At 35.5% G+C, this 18,091-nt stretch overlaps 1 protein-coding gene across 4 annotated transcripts in view; it reads right to left on the reverse strand.

The window, feature by feature from the left end:
• The window catches only part of CAMSAP2 (calmodulin regulated spectrin associated protein family member 2), an 81,072-nt gene that overhangs the window by 31,146 nt on the left and 31,835 nt on the right, over nt 1-18,091 (reverse strand). For 2 of the 4 annotated variants that reach the window (XM_040566189.1, XM_040566190.1), the window contains exons 3-5: nt 7,827-7,988; nt 7,085-7,168; nt 1,480-1,512 (exon numbers count right to left, since the gene is read on the reverse strand). In XM_040566189.1, coding sequence (XP_040422123.1) covers nt 1,480-1,512; nt 7,085-7,168; nt 7,827-7,988 — 279 coding nt within the window. The remainder of the gene's footprint in view (nt 1-1,479; nt 1,513-7,084; nt 7,169-7,826; nt 7,989-18,091) is intronic. The other 2 variants (XM_040566191.1, XM_040566192.1) reach the window with 1 other exon arrangement.

Consider the following 18,091-nt stretch of genomic DNA (forward strand, 5'->3'; position numbering starts at 1 on the left):
GCTGTATCCCTTCTAAACTAACAAGGTCAAAGTATATTAAATACCTCTACCACAAGTTGTTTACAGACAACTGGCAGGCAAATTTAGGTTATAGTTTTCAGAAGAATATTTTATATTTGAATACAAATTCTGTGCAATGAAAGAATGATTAGTAAACTAAGACTGTAGGCAAAAATAGAACAAAAACATTCTGAGATTGCGCTGAAGTAGCCCCTTTGTTGTATGAATGGAACAAAAACCAAAAATGTGCTTAATTTCTGTAGTGTAAGTGAAAGCCACGGGCAGTTGATTTATTTTAATTTTTTGTATTATACCCTCCACTTAATTGTGGTATCTTAATTCCAAAACAAAATTCAAGTTCTATACTGTGAAGAGCAGAGTCTTTGTGCGCGTAAATGTCACAATTGTAATACATAGCATTATAGAGAAATTGCATGAATAGCATCGACAGTTACGAGCTTAGAATACTGATTAGTCTGCTGAAAAGAGTACTATTTTGTTTTATTTTTTTAAATCCAGATACCAGGTAATTTCTGTTGCTGTCTACACGCAACTGTCTTGTTACTTTTTAAATTCTCCTTGCAGTGTATGAACAATCTTTTACTAGTTAGGACAACAAAGACTTGAGGTATTGCTAGGTCAGTTATTTGGTAATCCTTATATCAAAGATGGATCGGGATCAGTTCATTGGAATTCAGACCAGAAATATGCAATTCTGCGTATACCTAAACAGCTGACTATTTTGTTCCCAGCCAAACCACGGGTGTGTGTCCATGATAAGATATTATACATATTGCAAAACCTGTTGTAGAATAAATAATACCCCCTTGCATTTGATGAAAAGTAATGAAAATCCCAAGCAAACAACAGAGAGAAAACAAATATTAACTTTATATTAAAACTTTAATATTATTACAGACCTGAACGGTTACTTTTTTAATGAAATTATTGTCTAACTAGCAGTGGATTGTTTTGGGTTACTTTCTTTGGGGAGAGACCTACCTGAAATCAGCTGAAAAGTTAGGGAATTCTAGAAAAATGCTGTAATGATTGAATATTGTTAAAATAAAACAAAATTTGAGATTCTATATAGTATTAACGATCAAAGATATTTTCTGCAAGGCTCTTTTTAAAATGGTCAATACCAAATAGCTTATCTTTACTGGAACTTTATGGGAAAGTGTTTTGCAAAAAAAAAAAAAGACATGAATTAGTAAGAGGTAGTACCATCTTATACAAAACCATAGGGAACTCGACTGCTTAAAAAGTAATTCCTTATCCAGTAACATATCTTACATATATTTTGCACAGATTACCTTGCAGAACAGGGTTTTGTATTATGCACACCTTTGCAGAGCAATCTCTTATAAAATTATCTTGTAGAGATAAATGAAATGAATAACTAGACCAGCATGACATGGACAAAGCCATTCCCAAAATAAGCTAGTTGATCAAAGTGAAGCAGTTGGGCAAACTTACAGGAACCAGTTTCCAAAACCATTTGGTAGGAGACTTCAGAGGAAGCAGTAGGAAAAAAAGAATAAAAGCAGAAAGCAAAGGAAAAAAAAAAAAAAGGAACAATTTATCAGATTTCATAAATTACTTTTACAAAGCAATTTTCTTTAACATTCTCAGTTTTGTAAAACATTGAGTTGTAATTTAATGGTAAACATTAGTGCACTCTAACCTTTGTGTATTGAGCTCATTAGCAGAAATAATACTGGAGAAATAAGTATCTGCAATCTTTGTAGATCAACATTATAATTTTCCCACATGAACAGATAAGATTGTTATATCAATGGAGTTTTATTAAGCGCTTTCACACATCTAATTATACCCTGAATATGCAATCTGACTAAAGAATTCATTTGAGACTTGAAGCCATGATATCACAAGTATCAAAATGAACTCCAACAGCATATATGGGGAAGCAGGGAAGCTAAAGCAATGAAAAAAAGGTATAAACACACTGTAGTACATTACAACCAATTGCAGTGAAGTTTGCATTAGTTACTCCAAAGCCAAACAGTTGTTCATAACGTTTAAGAGTATTTTTAAACAGTCATATAAGTTTTCATAACAACAAGAGGTGCAGGCAGTTATAGTTTTGCAATGACAAATCACATTAGCATCAGCTGCATGATGTGCAATGATCTGGAATGTAGATGGAATTTTGGCTACTAGCACAGAAGTGGTCACAACTGGTATATACAATTCTAAACTGATACGCCATCAAAAAGTACAAATTATAAAGAAAGTTTTACAGATATTAAATTTGACCTAAAAGCTTAAGATGAAGCATACCGAAGTTTGTGGATTTTTCTGTTAACTATACAGACTAGCCTAGAGTAATACTTCTACTGCCCAGGAAAAAAAGAGAACATGTACCAATATTAAAAATACGCACAGAAACCCACTCTATGTTATTGCAGTGTAGGAACCAAAAATATTTTTATTTACAGAGAAATTATTCCCTGGAAATAGTGAAAAAGTAGTTTTAAAACTCCAACTGCTACAGAACCTTGCTATTTTATGTAGTTGTCAGAATACTGCACTTCATAAAAAAAAACTTTAACTGTAGTGATAAAAAAAGATTTTATATAAAAAATTATTGTATAGGAAATGTGCACGTTCCTAACATGAGTATTCTCAGCATTCTTCTCCTCTATTACATTCAACTGTCACAGTGGAGAACCCCAGGGCCACTTAGAAGAAATGAACCAAGGGATGCATGTTAATGTATGGATCTAGATATTCCAATCACACCCAAGTATCCACTTTCTATAGGGTTCAGTTTCTCTTCGACAAACTGAAATCTAGACAATTGAAGGAAAAGTACTTAAATTTTTTAAAAAATCTATTTTAACTGCCATCGGGAAGTAAAACAAAGCAAGGTTTTAGATAAATGGACTAAGATCAGATCTGTTCTGCCTATCATTTTACTTAACATTGATATGAATGATATTACTTGATTTAGAAAGGCCAAGCATAGTTCGGACTTCCCACTATCGGACCAGTCTGCACTCAAAAGGTCTACCAACATCTATTCAATGATAGGCTGGAAAAAAATATATATTTTTAAAATTTTTAAATTTTAATTAATTAATTTATTTATTTGAAAAAAGCACACAGCTGTTTCAATTCCAGAGATTAGTTCTCCATAAAGGTACAAACTGAACTAAAACCTAGCATTCTGATACACGTTTATCTATTTAGCTGAAATTATGGTTAAGATGATGAATATGTTTCAAGAGGCTGAAAGACTGAATATTATCAATCTTTAATTTGGAGACACTACAAGATGTATAAACATGTACTTTGTAAAGGTATTTAAGAGGACAAAGAAAAGCTGAAATCTCTTGGGCAACACAATGGGAATTCAATGGCTGTTGAACTAGCCCTTTGTATCAACTTATTATACTGGAAATTATTAAAAATTAGTCAGTCACTAAAAAAAATCTGAAAAGATAGAACTGACTGACCTCTCCCAATACACACACACATATATATATATTTAAATAAGGCAAAAATACAAACAGTCCCTTTTGTGAAGACCTACCGTCTTATAGGAATATTGCTGTTGTTTACTATTAAAAGAAGTTTTAAACATGATTCATGCTTAAAACATGATTTAAAAATGGCAGTCATGCCCTTCATCAAGTACTTGTTTCTGGTCTCTTCCTTGCACCACAGTTAGTATTCATGCAGCTGTGCAATAACCAGATCAGGAGGCTGATCTTGCTGCAAACTCTTCTTGACAAGTTAGCTTTTACTAGCAGTGTGGATTTATGACACATTAAATTGTTTGTGGAACTATGGTGTTAGAGTTTTACCTTCACGCAAAAAGTTGCATTGTTTAAACTAATTAAAAAAATGTTTGAAGAATTCAGGTCTTGGATTGAATACAGTTAAATTTGTTTTTCACATTTTGCACATGCACTGATTTGGCTCAAAACTGGTAAGTAAGACTGACTCAGTCTCTAACACAAAAGCAGAGACAAATAGAAGGTTTTTTTGAGAAAGCTTTGATTACACTGAAAATTAGTTTAACCAGTGCAACTGTATATTCACTACATATTATTCAATGGAAGCCTGAAAACCAAAGCTACTACAAAACTTGAAATCCTAATTCTGAAAGAAGATGCAGAGACTCTACCAGAAAAAGATGAGATTACCACAACCACCGGCAGATCAAGATCCGCAGAGGACTACCTGGAGCTAAAAATCATACATACTCCTTCCTCTCTTATCTTCTACAGGAAGCTAGCAGCAGAAGAAAGTGAAGGAAAACAAAAGCAATCTCATAATCTGTTAACACTGTTTTTATCTACCAAGAAATAGTTAATAGGTATATCTTACCAGTTGTATTATTTATGTATATGACACTTTTTTTTATAAATATACAGTATATACTAGATACACTATTGATTGAGAAAAGGCTCACAGCAGATTTGCAAAAAGAAAAGGCATCATGGTCAATCTATTTTTACAACTGATAAATTTAGAAATTTATCACAGTAGAGATTAGAAAAGAAATCAGAAGGCTACTTATTAACTTTGTTTTAGCTTTCAGATACCTAAGTTTGTTGCTTCTCAGCCAGAAATTAAAACTAACGAAAAGTTTTCTCTAACCACTAGAACAACGTATTCTTCCCATGGTTATTTGGCCTTCTCTCTAAATCAGCAGATGAGACATTCTTCATTTCAATTTATCTTGGGTTCAAAACCTCACCACATTTTAGAAATGAATGCAATGGCAGCCACCCCTTTATTTTAGCAAAAATAGGTGGAAATTTGGTAAATAATGTGAGATACAAAAAATGGCTGAGATTTCCTAATAAATGAGCCATCAGTTGAACAGATCAGTGTTTCCCAAAGAAAACCTGGAATAAAATAATCTAAGTTGAAAACACTACCATCTACCTGCATGAAAAATGAAAAAGTTCAGTGATTCAAAATCCTTAAGTACTTCAAAATAGAGCTTACCGAATATTCCAGATGCTAGACTTATTTTCTAAAAGCAGATTCCACTTGTCATTGTATTCACTGAAACCTTATGGTACAAATGATATTTTGACTCATTTTCCCAAGAATTCCATCTTTTTTTTTTTTTTTTTTTTAACTGTAATCTACAAAAAACTCTTACTGGCAGATGAGACATCCAGGGGTCAACCTGAGGTTTTACCTACACTAAGTCTTTTAGATAACAGGTACAATAATACAGATAATACAATCCCCTAATACAAACCCCTAGAAGGGAATGCTTCACATGACAATGTAATTTATGCTGCTGAATCTCATACCAAGTCAAACAACCTAAAATGCAACTGGGATAACACTTTCTAAAAATCAGTGTATAGACGGCCTTAATTACAAATTTTTCCATGATATGGCAACTGTAGCATGATTTTGCTATTTTGGAAATACATTCGTACATTGGCCAACAGAATAGGGCTCTGATTGTTTTAGATATTCACAATTCAGAAGAAAAACTCCACAAATACATGCACCATCTTTAGGCAAATTTTTTCTTCTATTGGGTTTATTTACGGGATAGAGTTATAGCCTATACATATCTTTCAACAGTTGAAAGAACAATGACATTATAAACTAAAGATTTAATCTTCATATTCTTAACAAAATGCAAACAGTAATAAGTGAAAATCAACACTGATTTATTTTTAACAAATACAGATAATTTGATGTCATTGCTTTGATAATGTTTTATTTCATATGCCACTCTTTGCCACAATAAGACTCTCATGTGCTTTGGATTTTAAAAATTATTCTAATCTTTCAAAAATGACCTAAACAATACATAAAACTTCCTACTATTATTTTCAAGGAAAAAAAAATCACTGGAAGACAGAGGATCTAACTTCTTCCACATCCCCAGTTTGTTTTATTTAAACTTGAGAATTGAAATGAACTTGTCAAGCATACAGTATTCTCAAAACTTCTATGCCATTACTGAACACAGTAACACATGCATCAGGGTCCCACTACAATTGTAAAGAATACTGTTTTCTTTTGCTGAGTCACATACTTACTGATCAGCATTCATCATTCCTTATGTTTAAAAAGAAACCACAAGTGCAAGGACATTCATTGCATCCATGCTTTTTAAAGCTGGACTTCTAATCTAGCCAGGTAACCCCCAACTCCTTTGGAGAAGCACTAAAAGGGAGCTAGCTGCTCACAGAAAAACAAGACCAGGAAGGGAACTAGGATTACAGTCTTTAAGCAGATAGGAAATCTGTTCTGCTTTCAAGTGCAGGGATAATACCAATGGGTGATCTAACTAACCACCAATTCCCCAGTAATAATTATATCACAATAGGGTAAACAATCTCCTTCTGAAACAAGCAATTCTATGTATTTTGGAACCATATGCAAGCCTTCTACATTTCAAGGGGCATAATGCTATTTAATTAACTGAGCTCCACAAAAACAAAACAAAACAAAACAAACAAAAAAACACCTGTTAGGAAAGGGTATCAAACAATTTTTATCATTTATATAATAAAACTTGTAATCAACCGGTATCATGGATCACAGACAGAGCAATACTTCCCATGATGCCACATACAGATTTATCTCTTTTGAGATGCATCTAACTCACAAGGGTGAACACTGAAAAAAACATGAATAAAAATATGCTTTTCTTTTTCATCTTAGATCCAACTGCAGTTTGAATTCATTTGGAGAATATTCATTAACTTAATAAAATTCCTTAGGACTAACATAACTGATGTTTCCCTAATATCAAAGATTTATTTGTCAGAAAGGTCTACTGGGAATAGGAAGTGCAAATCTACTATTGTTACATTTGAAATAACCATTTCATGGAAATCATTAAACTAATAACAAAACAACTGAAAAGGAGATGAACCTCAATGATCCTTGTGGGTCCCTTCCAACCCAAGATATTCTATGATTCTATGAGAACTAAAAGCTTTCTTTAACAAACAGTTAAAAGTTCAATGTCTGCAAATGTATGTCTGCCTATACATACCATATGCAAGTACTTTTTGTTTACAGATAAATTTGTTCTTGTTTAAAGCATTTTAACTCTTACACCTACCTTTTGACCTCCTGCAGATTCTGCACTGTGATGCTCTTTTAGTTTTTGCTCCTGTTCCATTATGTCTTTCAAATGTTCATTTACCTAGAGACAAAATAGCTTATTCAGTGGTCTAACAAACTGTAGAAATTTTAAGTTTTCTAAAGGTCTGTAAATCACCACCAAGTTAAATGAAAAGATTTAATACTTATTTCTGACTCTATAACCCCGAAGCATAACAAGCAAATGTCAATGTTTCAACTGCATTTTAGGTCGCTTGCTGTTAGCTTTACATTGTACAAACTACCCTGTCCCTTATTATGCTTCATCACATTTGATTAAGAGTGTATTGCTGTCATTTGATTAGATTACGTGGTGAAGGTAGATCACTTTAAGCAAGATGCATTCAAATACAAACAGAACACCTTGCATGATAAATTACACAATATGAAGTCAACTCTTAACAGGGCCAACAAGAGACCCTCAACCAGCCATCACAGAATATCAACACGATAGTCAACATGTCAATGTCATATGTAGTATTACTGTATTTTATTTGAACTTGCCATTCATCTTGTTCACATAACGCATTTAACTGATTTCTGCAAACTTTGCTTTTTGCTGTCTTCACACAGCAGATGAAGCAACAATCTGTATCAGATGCAGTTTTGATAGACCTATGTACATACATTTCCCTATCCATCTCTAATTGAATTATATGGGCTACAAAGAAAATCACAGCTTGCTTTTCCCGTATACATACCTTGTTTATCCAAAACATGACAGCATCCTCAATGTCATAAGGCAGATCTGTAGCTTGGAAGAAGGATGAATACTGCTGAGTGCATGCAATTACTTTCTCAACGCTGACCATCTCTACAGTGTATGCCATCATAAGAGTATCGATCATAGCCAAGTGAGCACTCTACAAAGAGAAGCAGGAATGCCTAATCACTTTCTTACTTATTGTTTGCAAACATAGCTAGACATAAACAAAGACCATAACTGTAAGGGCTACAAGTTTTCTGTTTTCCACTTTCTGAATCAAAGACAAATGACAGAAATATGCATAGTGGATTTGAGAAAGCAACACAAAGCATAGGAACATCGACTAAAAAGTTATTGCAAATTAAAATAACTTGTGTAGTAAAATCAACAAAAGTAATGAACTTGAAATTGAAAGAATAAGTATTTTTTATGATTCAAACATTAAATCACTTTGATGTTTTATCAGAGACAAATAGATCTTCTGAAGTTTTCACCCTAGTGAAAACAACCCCCCTGCCTGATCGATGTTATTTGTACTGGAAATAAAAGCTGAGACTCGCTGGAAAACAACCACCATTGTCGTGTGAACACCGCATAAGTGGAGGCTTACCTATTTTTAAACCCATAATCCAGGAAGATAATACAATTATAAAAACCTTAAGTAAAAAAAAAATGACAGAAAACATTAATTTTTCTTCTGGAAAACTAATTATCTTATACAAAATCCTTTACTCTGAGGGTGGTGAGGCACTGGCACAGGCTGCCCAGAGAAGCTGTGGATGCCCCATCCCTGGAGGTGTTCAAGGCCAGCTAGGATGGGGCTGTGAGCAACCTGGTCTGGTGGGAGGTGTCCCTGCCCATGGCAGGGGGGTTGGAACTGGGTGATCTTTAAGGTCCCTTCCAACCCAAACCATTCTATTATTCTATGCAGATATAGCTATATATGCACAACTTGATTTATGATAGGCATATGCTTATAAATAAAATATATCTTCTGTTAACAGACATGTTTTTCCTGATATTGTTATGTATTGAAAGACAATGGTTATTTCACATTTTCTAATAATTAAAAACAACAACAACAACAAAAAAACAACCAGGATTTTCATTAGATTCTTATGACTACAGAAGTGATGTCAATTTGTATACGCACTGTCTTCTGAAACACGTGTTTCTGTTTCATGATTAGAGAACAGCAACAGCTTTCTAAGTATTAAGGAACATTTCTCCTGAACCAGAACGATTTCCAAAGACGCTATTTTTGAAAACACTGCCTTTAAACACATCTCACATTGCAAACAAAGACCCCAAACACTTGTTAACACCATCACTTCAGTTCAATTCTGTAGGAAAATATTCATATAAATATTTCACAAGGTAGCTTTTACAGCCATGGCAACAGCAATGAATGACACGAGTCACGCAGCAATACACTATAATTATCACAGCTGAGGCTGTACACACACACTGTTTATTCCAGAATTCTGAGTGGGGAAAAAGACGAACAGATTCAGATTTCATGCTGTCCTTAGCGTTTGTATTACTAAAGAAAGTGATGATGCTGGCCTCAGGAGCAGACAGCAGCACACACCATTTTTTACGCAGTTAAGCTGCTTTGTTTGACAAAAAAAAAGGCAGACTATACTTACTGTATACATTAACTAGAGATGTTCACAGAACTGTTCCTGATAGGCAACCTTCCTGGCAACAGCTTAGGCTCTGCACACCCTGGATGTGCCCCGTGAGCCCTTCTGCCTGCTGCAGACTCTATCCACGCTGCTAGCACAGGCAGCACGGCCGGGCCAGTAACCATCATCACTCAGTGCTTCTTCGTCCCCCCAGAAGACGTCAGTGCCCATCTCTTGCACAGAGAAGGCTCATTCCAGCCCACACATCCTTTCTCTTCGGCCGCCTGCCACCCTCCCCCAGTAACTTGGGTGCCTGCCTGAAAAGACGCAGGGAGCAGACTCCTCAAGGACAAAGCTGGGCACTCCTCACATTACTGAACAAGAAGTCAGTTCATAGAAATGGCTGTTCCCCTTGTTCCATGGTGGGTTTAGGAGCTGAAAAAGACCTGCCTCAGCCCCCTGTGTGCAGACACACTGACTTAAGGCATTACAGCTCCTTGGTTAAAGACCCTATGCGGCTCACCTCAGAGCAGAACAGGTGAGAACTCAGGTAAGAGTTGTTCACTTGGATGTATGCTGGCTTAAGTTTCTTCACCTTAAAAGAAGACCGCTGACTGGTTCAGAGCCTAAGCTAGCTTCATGGACATGCTTATCAGAAGACATCCCTGGCGATGAAGGGATGCAAAGGCAGGCTATGACAGGAATCTTTTGGGATGGGGAGGAAGCAAGTGCAGCAGATGAGGCCTAAGAAGCTCCAAGTGCCAAGGAAGCCAGAAGCCAGACTCACTTCCATGCTGGACGTAAAATCTGGCTCTACCCAGGCGGGCTTCCAGGAACCTCTCTACTCTTTCCCTTGGAGCCCTGGTAGAAACTAAGAGGTGTGCAACACAGGTGACTGGAAAACTACACCCTAGCGTGCGACATAACTGCTCGTCACAGTGTGTGTTCATACACTGGCTCTCTGACACTCCAAAGCTGGGGGAAGGCCAAAGGCCTACACCTAAAAACGATCTGAGACACAGGGAGGGAAGTACATTGCCTTCTCTGTGGCATTTTATCAAGAGATGGAAAAAATTCATTGAGCAGCTTGGTTCAGAGACTTCAGAATTAGGTTATGAAGCAACAGCTGAAAAATCACATTAAACGGCATGGTACTGCAGTGAAGTCTGCCCTCATTATAGAGGAAAAATACCTATACTTGTGCAAACAAATTGGTAAACAGATTATTCACATCTTAGAGTCAGTATCCATGGTATCTGTAAATACAGAAAGTGGCTGAAAACATGATTTAAACGAAGTGAACTCATTACACTGTGCTACACAACTGAAATTTACAAATATGAAACTGAAGTTTTAGTCAGTTGCAAAAATGTTTTTATTTCTGGATATTTACTTTTATGGAAAATTGCTTTCTATTCTTACTTTTGTATCCCATACCAACATTTGTGGCTGGATTTCATATAAGTTTTCCGATTTAAGCTGTGACTTTAAAAATAAACCCTTGCCTACATGTAAAACTCTCTTCACTCTACCACAGCATTCACACAAATTCCACTTAGTTCTGAAACCCACAACTTAAAATGCAGTCCATTTCTTCTACTCAAACATCGACACATTCATGTGTTTAATACACGCATACAACATTGCCCAATCTATGTTTGATACACATGTTGTTGAGTGACTGTTTGGAGAGAAAAACAATAGAGCAAACCACTGCTATCACTCTGAAACTTTATTCACTACTTGTTTGCTGCCTACCAATATGCTCAATACGTTATAAATGCATTGAGAAAATTAAATTAATGTCAACAAGCTAGCTGAGTCACCTATTTTCAATGTTTCTAGCAAATTATTAATGAACTGCAAACTACTTAAGCAAACAGAGAGAGGAATGAAAAGGATGACCTTACACAGTCTGTACTATCAAAACAAGGTTTAATCAACTTTCACACACACCAATGGGATCCATGTCACAACACTATTTTCCTTATAGTTCAGATAGGACACTCAAAAGGTCATTTTTATAGAACATCAAAAATAAGAACTTTAGTCAATTTGCACCTATGATCCTGAGAAACAATCCACAAATTTACTGATTTTTGCCAGCTGAAAAAACAAATTTTATTTAACAGACTGTTACTGTACTAATTAAAATATTAAACGTTATCAAATATGAATTTTCTCCCCAGAAAATTGCAAGCAACCAAATAACAAATAAGATAACTTATACCTAAAATTTTTATTTTTATTTTTTAAAAAATTAATTTCACACACAGTTCCACTGTTTTTTTCCCCACTTATCCTGGAGAAAGTCAGGCAAGCTGCATTCTTTTACACCTTTTGATTCATTATGCTAAACAAGAAAGACTAAATTAAAAACTGCACTAAAAAAAGTAGTATCCTACTGTTCCAAACACAGGGTTTATCAGTGTAACTGCTGAAGTTGTGAAAAAAATAAATTTGAAGTTATTGTAGAAATCAAGTTCCATTTTTTGTGCATCTCACTGAGCAGTGTATTTTAGGTAGAGTTAATAAAGCAAAAGGGAGAAGTCACTTTTACTAGTAAGGTCCACAATATGACTGAACCTTATTATAAGGAAGCGATCTTTTATACCCGAAGAGAAACACCGATACCATTCTCAGCTGGGCAGAAACTTGGATCATCTGCTCAGCAACGTCTTCTTTCTCTTCAGAAGCTGTAATACAACATCTGAAGGAACTCCCAGGAGCTGCTGCTGACTGGTACCAAGATGGTACTCTAAATACTGCCATTTCCTCCAACACATCAGCATTCTAACACGCAGAATTAAAAACCAGGCAGGATATCGCACTGTCATATCCCTCCCACATCCAGAACTGCAGCAAAGCATATTTCAATAAATAGGCATGATTTTGAAAAAAAAAACACCACATTTTTTAGAGAAATAAATAAAAAACTTTATTTTATATTAACAATTATAGACTGATTTACAAAAACATTTATCTTTTTAATTTTTTTCTTCTAGATATTTCTATAATACATCAGCAGTGAACAACAAAGGATGTAATGCACTTACCACAGCAGAACTCTGTTATGCTGAGATTTGGTCTAAGCCAAATTTTAAAAAAGTAATCTTTTCATTCCTTGATCATATCACTACAATGGTGCAAAGTACTAAGATTTTATATGGCACAGTATGAATTATTAAAAAAATACAAAATGCTATATTCTTAGAGATACTTTATTTTTAAGACAAACGTGGTTTTGTCTTTCTCAGCTACACCCTGCACAGAATGTAAGAGTTTTAACTCAATAATCTCATATAATTACTGGTTCCTTTCTGCTTCTTTAATGTAGGTTCCACAGCTTTATTTTCTGCTACTGAATAGTTCAGTAAGAGGCTTAGTGAACTGTAGAATTATTATTCTGAAGCATCACTGCTAATGCTTTCTCTGTCTGCCTCATCTTTGGTTACAGAGCTTGCTCCATCTCCCTTGAAGAACTGCCAACAACTTCACAGAAAAACATACTGTGGAAAAGGTGTACATGATACCTTACACACACGGATACTTATGGATAGATACTGCATATTATAGACACCTCTGATATTATTACATGCTACTGAGGACAGTTATCATATTCCATTAAAGGATCCAAGTCAGGAGGTCTCTTTTGTCCTGACCCTCTAGGAAAATCATAGATAAAACCATTTCCCAGTTTGGTATTTGAGGCAAGGGACAGAAAAAAATAAAGAAAAAAAGAAGGAAAGTAGTGGATATAATTGTTATCCTCACGCTTAAAACGCATACACACACACAAACAAAAACCCCAACTCTTTCCTTGATTTTTTTATTAAAAAAAAAAAAGTCCCCTAGTCTCACTATGCTTTGATAGACAATCTTTGACAGGATATGGCTTTTGTAAACAGAAATACATATTTACGTTCTTATGGAAGGAAGCTCATTGTGGTTCAAGAATTTTTTGACAATAATTTTGTGAAGGAATTTGGTCACATTTAGGAAAAAAGTCTTTACACTGTAGTTCTCACTTGCACAATAAAAATAGACTTCTAGTTAAACTCTCTAAAGATTTTGCCCAAGCTGGACTAGGCACTTGAACAGAAAACAGAAAAGATCAGATCACTACAATTAACTGAGATAATGTATTATCACTTTTGTATGAATAGCTATACTTGTAGCCAACTGTGCTTACCTGTTGAAAAAAGGTTTTGGATTCATGTATTTCTCAAAATACAGAAAACAAAACAAAAAACCAAGTTTGGGTCACAACGTTCACATGCAGCATTCATACCACTGGACACAGCTACTTCAGTGAACAAAAACATACAGAGTAAACTCCATGGGCTCGATGAAACTCAGCCTGAAGATATTACATACAAGCACTAAAACTACAAATATGTTAAATGTTTAGTGCATTCTTAAAAATATCTGATCTGTTAATGCTAGCTCTAAGTAACATTTCCTAAAATAAAATGTCAAATGTTCTGCCAGTATATGCCAGTTCTTGAATTAATGTTGAATTTGCCGTCATGATTACTATTAGTGCAGGTTATTTGCTAGTTAATACAGAACAAAGATAACTGGAAAGAAACAAAATAAGCAAGAATACAATAGCCAAGAGATCATCCCCATAGAAAACACCACTGAATTTATAATTGCTAAGGATCATATAGGCTAACCACTATAAGGCACGTACTTGAGGAGAAAAGAGAATTAAGAATACCGGGTGGCTGATACACAGTAAAAACCAGACAGGAACAGCAAGTGAATAGAGGATTAAACTTACAGGATAACAGCAGCAAAAGGTGTGCTAAGACCACAGTGGTGATCTCCTCAAGCATGACATTAACCCACATTTCTGAATTCTGCTTGAGTTCTATGAACTCTATGGTTTGAGGTAGCTTTAACCTCCAAACACCCTTTCCCCAAAGACCTAGGTAATCCAAGTCTTAAAAGAATCTACTAGAATAATGAGAGGACTATCTATATTCCAATTCTTGTTTAGGAATGGAAAAGGGCTGAACTGCAGCTCATGGAAAGCACAGGCCAAGGCTTGATAATGCAGGAGGTGAGGAAGGAATTTATGAGTGGAGACAATGGGCAATAACCTTACTACAAACTTCAAGGTTATTGCTTCAGTTATCGTGTATTTATTATGTATTAAAATGGAGACAATTCAGATACTATAGAGGGAATGTGTTTCAATGACCGATCAACAAAATGGAACAGTCAGAGGAATTCAGTCCTGCCATTTGTCACAATTTTTGGACTTAATTCTTCACTTGCCTCACACAATACTTACGCCTAGCACAATTCTAAAATAAGGCCAGTTGTCTAGTTATTCTTGTCCTGCAGTGCAATGATCAAGTTGAATTACCTCACGGCATTTTCATGAGGAACAAGCACTTAGCTCCGATAGGACGCTTGTTCAGCAAGAACGGGCATTACTGAGTCATGCTAAACACATCGTAACAGGTTCTACAAGGTAGAGGGAATGCTTTTATTTTCAGTGTTTATTATAACCTTCTGCATTTGGTTAACTTTTTAAATTTGGTAATCAGTTACATAAATGTATAAAAACTTCATGGTTTGATTCACTCTACGTATTTGTCATGGGCAATAATTCATTTCTAAAAATAGCTTTGTTAAGTATATAACCTTCCTGAGTTAAGCATTTTGGTAACAGTTCTCCTGCCTAAGGTTTCTTCATAATGCTAGTTAGGAAATTTAGTAACTTGATCTATTAACTCAATCCTAGTTAAATCCTTAACGGATTCCCAAATTCTTTTAGAATCACATCACCAAGTGGGACTTTGCCCCTGAACCCTTCCAGGTCTCCTCAGAGTGAAAAAAAAAACCACAAAATTCTTGCACAACAAGCACTGGAATCAAAAACTAGCAAATGAAGGTCATTCTATTATTTTTATCATTTTAGAGTTTCACACTACTTAAAAAAAATAAATTAAAAAAAATATTTATATATCCCCCCACACACACTCCGCCAAGAATTACTCCAGAAATTGGCACTTCAGTGTCTTCATATCAAGTGCACAGTTTCCCAAAATAAAATATTTTCAGTCACATAGGCTAAACTAAAATGAGAAATTAATACAGGATAACTGATAGCAAGATGAGTTATACACATTTAGAGGAATAAACAGCACCAGCCTCAAATTTCCCGGAGTATTTTGCTTTTGCTGATAATTAAGGATTTTGCTAGATCGCACAGTCAAACCCTGTCCAGATAAACTAGAAACAAAAATAATGTAGAACAATTTTTGTTTTGTGCGTGCACAAACGCGCATTGTTTGCTTGTTCTTTTGCTCTAGGCATTTAAACCAAGAAGAAACAGTAATTATATAAAATACCATCTGAACTTTTTGTGTCACAACAATCTCCACTAATCTTTGCAGAATATAGGAGTTGGGAAAAAGAGAGACAGGGCTTTGGTTGCAAACCACGCATACCCATATACAAATGGGAAGTAGTTCCCCCTTCCTGACTCACTCATACCTGCATAGCAATGCCATTGAAAGCAGTGGTTTAACTTCTCCGGCAGCTCAGCTAAGCACATCCGGAGGCTGTTGTCGTAGGTAGTAGTACCCTAGCCTGTTCATTGCAGAATGTGTGCTCAGGAGTACTGGAGAACTACCACTTCTGTGTGGAGATGCAGGAGCAGAGACAAGACAAGCCATGCTGCTACAGAATTTGGGGGATGAAGAGTTCAGGTTTGGGTGGTGTGCTATAAGTATAAGAAAGGGAGAGAAAGAAAAGAGGCTGAGATCCCAGAATGAAAGGATATGTAGGTCTGGGGTACTAATTTAAGGCAGTGACAGCAGAGGCCTGTCTTCTCCAGTGCACAATGCGCTGCGCTCCAAGTTCCACTAACAAAGCCATCCACCGTGCCCTGGAGTTTCTGAGACATTTTGAAACCTTGCAACCCAGACTTCTAGTTAATTTCCTTTCCATTAAACTATCAATAGCCATTTTTGAATGACAAATGAGAGTTGTGTTCCTCAGGTAAGTGATGCAGCTTGCTTTCTGACTGACGACACTTCTGTTTTGCCTTTTCTTTACTATGAAACTTGTTCTTTACTGTCACACCACTTAACATATCTCTTTCTACTGCCCTATGGCCTTGGGTTCTGACAAAGTGAGGTCTAATAATGAGCTCTTCTGCACAGAGTACTAATTAGCGTCATTTTTCTCTTTGCTCTCATTACTGTGATGAATATACGATACACTCGTTTGTTGAATTACTATGTTTGACACACACCAGAGATTGGAAGGTTGATTACTCATTGCAATTTAGGATGATTCTCAGTTTTACATAGAATGTAAGCAGTAGATCATTTTCTACAATTTGCTGGAGCAAAACTCAAGTAATATTTGAAAGAACACTTCAAGTCAATGAAAACCTGATGTTGGAAGTGACCTCTGGATTTCATTTAGAGCAACATCCTCAAGGCAGGTCCAGCAAGCTCAAGTTTCTCAGCGGCTTCTCCAGTCACATTCTTAATATCAACAAGGATGGAGAACCTACAATCTCTTTGGGCAACCACCTACCTAATGTCTTCCATCATGTCAAAGTTTGCCGGTTTCAATCTCAGTACAAAATCCCAGCTTCAGTGAAAGTATATGGCTAAATTAAACCCTACAGGAAGACTATGCAGCTCGTTTGGTTCAGTAAGAGAATACAAGTCTGAGCTCTCAATATCACTATTTGATACAGGTAAATACAGAACACTTCCTTTCCTATAATAAAAGAGATCAAGTTAGAAGTGGTTCTCTCATTTCTCAAACCAAAAACGACTACAGTAGAACATTCAATGGAAATCTTCAACTAAAGTCCAGTGTTGTTGCTAAAACAAACAAACAAAACCCTTCAAAGTCATCCACAGCACAATCAAACACAAGTTACCATGCCATTGTTGTCTTTTACAATATAAATCAAGTATTCTTTTAATACAAGCATAAACAATACAGACTTCAGTTCAGCATAATTCAGCCTACCACATAAAATCTAAGGTTTTACCAGACAATATGAGAAGTGGGAAAACAAATAGGATGTTACCTTTCAAAAGAAGGAAACAAGCTTGAATTTGTGTGTGAAGAGCTATATAAAAGATTCCTACATTTTCATCTGACAAGGCTCCTTATAAATTCCATTCTGCCTTTTTTTTAAAAAAAAAAACACATATACCCTTACACGTGTTTTTCTAAATTTTCATTTACTAATGTTATGGTGACGTGGCTTCATCTGCACAGTGCTGGGACCAGCCTAGCAGGGTAAAATTTCAGCTACTATGTTCTACTCCCTTTCCTTAAGAAACATGCCTCATAGCTGAAAGTTGTGTGTGACTCTTGCTTAAATACTATACTGGAAATCAAGGCTTAAGTAACTCAGTGAAGACATTTTAGGAAGAATTTTTGATTATAAACAGAGGCTTTATTTATTTATTTATTGTTGTTTTTTTTTTTTTTTTCAGAACTAATTTCATTTTTTTGAGGTGGCCATTCTTCTTGGTCCAAATGTGTATTTTTACTGTTTGTTGGGCAAACGAACATCTTTAAGCAGATCTACATTAGATCTACATTAATCTAGGAAAATATCGGTTAAAGAATTCAAAAC

Source organism: Cygnus olor, chromosome 8 (genome assembly GCF_009769625.2).
Source record: "Cygnus olor isolate bCygOlo1 chromosome 8, bCygOlo1.pri.v2, whole genome shotgun sequence".
Classification (NCBI taxonomy): domain Eukaryota; kingdom Metazoa; phylum Chordata; class Aves; order Anseriformes; family Anatidae; genus Cygnus; species Cygnus olor.